Source organism: Barbus barbus (assembly GCF_936440315.1).
Source record: "Barbus barbus genome assembly, chromosome: 44".
Lineage (NCBI taxonomy): Eukaryota > Metazoa > Chordata > Actinopteri > Cypriniformes > Cyprinidae > Barbus > Barbus barbus.
In genome coordinates, this window is record NC_136722.1 from 2,273,474 (window position 1) to 2,279,473 (window position 6,000).

Consider the following 6,000-nt stretch of genomic DNA (forward strand, 5'->3'; position numbering starts at 1 on the left):
AATGCTTTCGTGATGGAAGTTCTAGTCTGTATGAAGCGAAATGAGTAAGTAAATGTATTTGAAATAGGGAAGGAGGCAGATCTACGTGACGTGAGAAGACACTGGCATACGGACACTTCAACCAGACCTGCCTGTTTAATTTTTCATGTGTACATTAGGACTGTATGTATGTCTCTAGATTATCAGGTCTCATCACTCCAAATGAATGGAAGGCATGTGATGAATGTATGTGCTGTCATTATGAATGGGCAAAAACTTAGTTTTTACCCGTGTTGCTTGCAATTAAATATGGTGTCTAATATCTTGTGCAATTGAAAAAGTTCCACTTTTCACTTCTTCATTCAGTAGGCCGATATTAATGGCCGATATTAACTTTCTATACTTTCTTGGGAAAAAACAAAAACAAGTGATTTGTAAGAGCACATGAAGTCATGCAGTGCAGTAGTTTGATCCTCAGCAGTGCTGTGAGTGAGAGGATGGGAGTGAAGCAGCGGGACATGAAGAGTTAATGGTGTCATCTACTGGTGACAGTCAGGATTCACAGTGCAAGACTTCTGCTGAAAATAATAATATTTAGTGTGTGTGAACTGAAGCAGTGTTATTTTAGTATCACTGAAATACTATAATTCTTTGTATTCATATTTTGAATCATTTTAAACAATAATTTCGTTTGTAATTTTAAAGTTTAAGGTTTTATTAAAAAGTTATGTATTATTATTCCAGTTTTTATTCATTTTAAATTTCAGGTTTAGTCAAATTTTTATTTAGTTGCATTTTACTACATCAAGTTAAACTAAATGTAAATGACAGATGTTGCATTGGAAACTAAGTGAAATAAAAAGTTTTATTATTATTATTACTTTATATAATGTAAAGGTATTGTTCACCCAAAAATGAACATATCTGAACATATCATCATTTACAGTTGTTCCAAACCAGTATGAATGTCGAACCCACCTGTTGCTGGTAGCCACTGAATTTCATATATTTAGAATTTTGTGTGAACTATCCCTTTAAGCTTTTAGTTCAAGTAATGAAAAATGAATTCGTTTTAGTTTTACTGAACTCTAATAACCCTGATGTGAAGCGCTGAGAAAAATGACCCTTAAACTAAGGAAAAGCCAATCCTGCCATAATTAGAAATAAATAAATAAATAAATAAATAAATGTACAAAGAAAAGTAAAAAAGCAAAAACAAATAATTACTTATAATTTTATTTCCTTATGTATTTTTTCATTTTTTCCCACATTTATTTACGTTTTAAATTTTTTAATTCTACATGTATTTATTTCTACATTTCTTTGTCCGTAGGGTAATGAGGAGGGCGTGTTTTACCTCAGGAAAAGCAATCGAGCCAGAGTTGTCAAGGGGTAAGCTTTGAGGCTTTGAGGCCACAGTGACACCTTGCGCTGGCCAAACGAAGTACAAGAAGTGTAGCCTACACCAGTGGTTCCCAACCTTTTTTTCAGGGGACCCCTGTTTTGACATTCATTTTTTTCACCAACCCCCCAACTGTGCATAAAAATTCGGTCTGATTTTTGCGTTGACTTAATAACGGGAGACAGGCTGGATGAAAATATAAATCCACTTTCTGACAGCAGGGGGCGCTTATGGAACAGAGAGATGTTTGCCCAGTAACTATAACCCAGTATTTTATTAGCCAGTATATGGATGTAAGATGAGAAGAAAATACCATGAACATTTTTCTGAAGACAGTCGGTTCCCTTCAAAGATACAGTCACATTAATTGTCGGGAATAATGGACTAATGGACGGCAGCAACAGCTTTCCTAATAGTGTATATTCAGACAGTTTGATTAAAATATTTTTAAGGCTCCTAAAGGATAGAATTAAATCATATTTTTTAGGAAATTACAGCTCGTTTGGAAATGAAACATAAAAAAGATATGGTATGTGATGATATTTACCTTTATGTTTCTTTATTTTATTCACAGATACTGTCTCATACTGTATTTCAGTCAAGCTTTCACTGTAAGTGTCCTCCGCAATTTTTAGGAGAAAAAAAAACTAACTTTGTAACATTTTTGTTTTCAAACACTGAAATAATTTTCTCAAATATTGAAATTAGTATTTTTTCACTCCTTTTTTGTAATAATTCTCTTTTTTTCTTTCTGTTTGTATTTGATTTCTTAATGGATTTTTATAGTTTGAAAAGATCTGGGACCAGGGCTAAACAATAAAACTATAAAATCATCTGACAGCATCAAAAACCCTGACATTTACTCAGTAGTTCCCTTAAAAGACCAATTAGTCTCTCATAGAGGAACAACACAAATAACTTAAACATTCCTTTGCTGAAATGCAGTAATATTAGAATAACATCTGAGTTCAACACTATGTAATATGATTACCACAGTGTAACACATATTACAGTTGCTCTCAGCTGAAGAACAGGTCCTCTGCTCTTAAATTAAGGATCAATGAAAGATGAGAGTTGCATTCACACAGGCAATCAGGAAGCCATCTTCATTTATTGCACGTAGATTAAGATCAAAATCAGCCTGTGAATAAACAAGACATATTGCAAATAAAGGCCATGTTCATTTTCAAAGTAACATGCATGAATCAAAGCTGTTTAAATGGAATACACAAATCTAACCTTTAGAGGAAGATGTATTATTGACTTAAATGATGACTCGATGGTGATGATTTCTGGAGAAATCAAAATTGAACACATTATTCCTAATAATGGCTTATTGCAATCTATTTATTATAAAACTGTCAAAGGTAACCAATATCGTTCTACGCTCACTCACCTCCTCTCCTGCTTCCACAAAACTTGAAACGTGGGAAATGAGGAAGACAGAGGGGGTCGTCCCGTTTCAAGATTGTGTGATGATTTAGCTCAGATGAGGAATAAAGCTCATCGATGGACTGCCCTGTGGAAAACACACGCTTACTGCCTGACGGCTTCATGTCATTTATCTGAAACGTGATATTAAAGACGAAAACTCACTCAGAATCAAGGCCAATCTGATTTTTATAAGATCGGTTAATCTCTCAGGGCAAGGCAGGAAAGTTAAACCTACATCCTGCAAAGGGTCTGAGACAATGCAATGGAAAAATCAAAGCAATTCACTAAACATTTTAAAATGAAAATGAAAGATAAACCAACACAAAAGCAGAAAACACACACTGTTCAAAAGCTTGGGGTCAGTAGGAAAAAAGGAAGTCGCTTCTGTTCACCAAGGCTGCATTTATTCCATCATTTATTCTTTACAGTCACTTTGAATTCATTTAATATCTCCACAGTGAATAAAAGTATTAATTTCCTAAAACATACTGACCCCAAGCTGTTGAACAGTAGTGTATGTCACACTGATCTCACCGCAGCTCCTGTAGGTCACCGTAATTCTTTCAGAGTCGCAGACTGTGTGAACCGGCCACTGGGGATCCTGAGAGTGAACCCGACTCATCTGAACCATGATCAGAATCAGAACCAACAACATACTGACACACAGTCGTGTCTTCATAGCTTGCAGGTCGCTTTAGATCGAGTCTGACTAGCGTAGGGGAAATATGTGCTGGAACCGGGCAACTTAACTTCTCATTTAGGTCAAACGCCCCAGACAATGTCAGCACGTCACACGTTTCACTTCCCATCTTCATGTCAATACATCTATTTAACATGCACTAGAGCTATTTCCTAATTTCCAATACAACAAGATATAATTATGTAAACTGTATTTGTAAAAGTACCTAAATGATTACACTCTGTAAGAACAGCACTGTATATGCCCTGACCTCTAGTTTGATGCAGAGTTTAACAGTTCATCTAAAGCATCACAATTAAACCATTCATCTAAAAATGTCCAACTTCTCTTTTCATTTGAGTACTTTCTGTAATGAAATGAAAATATGCAATATTTCAGAGTTTCTTGGTTTGTTAGTCTGTTTGTTTTAACTTAATTTAAAGATGTATTATTTATTTTAAATGACCTTTTGAGAAATAATTAATAGGTAGCAAATTCATTCTCTTCTTTTTCAGATATTGTTTAGCACTGTTTATGCTGGTAGTATCAGTATCGCTTTTTTCTTTTATGAGGGATCAAGAGATGATGAGAAGAAAAAAAGGAAACATGATTTGGAAAAGTCACAAGTTTGAACATTATATGGCTATTTCAGGCCCCAGAAAAAAACATAAAACACACTTATAAATAATAGTTCATTTAATATGGCTAAGTTTTCATTAAATAAAAAAACAATTTTGTAATTATTGTGTAAAATTAGTCACTGTTTAGCCATATACCATCCCCCTTGATTTTTTTTTGTACAACCCGACCACTGCTTGTTATAAAAAACAAGAACTCATCCAGGGACATTTTGACAACATATGTTGAATTTTGGGGGAATTTTTGCTCTAAAAACCCCAGTAATTCCTGACCCTGCATTTGATACAGTAAAATATGTTTGGCTAACTACAAGTTAGTTTACCATATACAGTGAAGATTACATTAGATTTAATAAGACATGAACATTATGAGTACAGTACAGTCATGTACAGTATAAGTATGCTAAAATCTGGCTGTTGGGAGTAAGATAAATAACATATACATTTTGAATAAAACATTGTGGATGTTTTAAAGAACGTCTTTAGTAGTTCAAGTCAGTAGAGATCAGCATACAGTATGCATACACATATATGTCTATCCATCACATCTGCAATTATGTGAAGTATATTTCACATATATTCCAGTATGTGTTGTACCAAAACACTTTTCTACGATCCGTCAAGCTTTTATACTGGTGTACTAAAGCATATGATTCTTAAACAACACTTGTCTGATCAGTATCTGATGAAGGAATTATATGCAACGTGAAATTTTGATTTAAAAACATGTATTAATCTGTATTTACATTTTATATGATTATGTTTGCTGATTATGATTTAGTGGTCTTCATAACATGTGAAAGACTTTACGGACCATTAAACTCACCTCATAACTTTAATACTGTAGGAATTACTACCATACATTATTGTTATCATCTCATACATTGTTGATGGTCTGAAATATGCTGCTGTCATCAAGAATCAGAAGCGAGGTCACAGATTTGTGTGTCAGACTGACCTGATCTTGGGCTCATCTTGACTTGCTCTGGTTCCATGGAGGTGTTTTTCTCCAGTGGAAGAGGAAGTGCTGAGCCTATATTAATCAGAATGGAGCTCCTCATGGGTACATCTGACTGGAGCTTCTCAGCAGACCATCTCCTCTTTTACAGAGACCGTGAGTGCAGCACTTTTAACGACACTTTCAGAACTGTATTTCTGAATGCTTTAGCATTATATACAACAAGGCAGTTTAGTTGGGGTTTGCAATTTATGACCTATAGCAGACAGACCTGCCATGCCTTATAGCTGATGTATCTCAAAATTTACCAAAGGGTAGGGTTGTTCGATTCATTAATTTTTGGAACTGACTCTGATTTCTGGTTCTAGAAACTCCAAACGATTCTTCACTGTTGTTTTTTGATCTCGATTTTATTTTATTTGATCTTTTTTAAAGCTTGGAAGAACATGTTCACCTAATCTCACTCTGACCACATGATATAAATTAGTGAAAAGAATTAGTATTCATTGTTTATTATCAGCATATTATCAGCTTATTCTATTCATGTACTTCAGACACCTAGAACTAAGCCACTTTTGTGCATCAACGTCTGCATTGTGTGTTTTAGGTGCAAAAATGCATTACAGGAAACTTTTCCAAATCATAGGCTAATCAATATATGGCATTCGACATGCAGGATCACAGAATCAGAGTGGCTACAAACCTCATTAACTTGTTAATGAAAGGTAATTCATGAGCAATATGCCTTCACAGACATACCATAACACAACCAAATATGTATGTGAAGGCATAAAATAATGGCTGCAATTGCTTTTTGAACAATTCATTAAAATGAACTGTCCAAAAGAACCGGTTTGTGGTTAGCTCAATTGAAAAGGGCAACTTTTTCCACAACTTTTGGAATCAATTT

General features: G+C 34.5%; 1 protein-coding gene across 1 annotated transcript; it reads right to left on the reverse strand.

The window, feature by feature from the left end:
* Positions 1-1,671: 1,671 nt before the first annotated feature.
* LOC306863092 (lymphocyte antigen 86-like) lies at positions 1,672-3,598 on the reverse strand. The gene is made up of 5 exons (XM_079406265.1): positions 3,350-3,598; positions 2,978-3,064; positions 2,778-2,900; positions 2,621-2,673; positions 1,672-2,522 (listed from the first exon to the last, which is right to left on the reverse strand). Exons 1-5 carry the CDS (start codon positions 3,492-3,494, stop codon positions 2,439-2,441), a joined length of 492 nt encoding a protein of 163 aa, XP_079262391.1. The 5' UTR covers positions 3,495-3,598; the 3' UTR covers positions 1,672-2,438.
* Positions 3,599-6,000: the final 2,402 nt, after the last annotated feature.

What these genes read in the sequence shown, in the direction of transcription:
- LOC306863092 (XM_079406265.1), bottom strand. Translation starts at nt 3,494, where the DNA reads ATGAAGACACGACTGTGTGTCAGTATGTTGTTGGTTCTGATTCTGATC. An exon ending in GGTGACCTACAGGAGCTGCG is followed by an intron (nt 3,065 to 3,349) that starts GTGAGATCAGTG and finishes GCATTGTCTCAG; the next exon opens with ACCCTTTGCAGGATGTAGGT. An exon ending in TTGTGGAAGCAGGAGAGGAG is followed by an intron (nt 2,674 to 2,777) that starts GTGAGTGAGCGT and finishes TGATTTCTCCAG; the next exon opens with AAATCATCACCATCGAGTCA.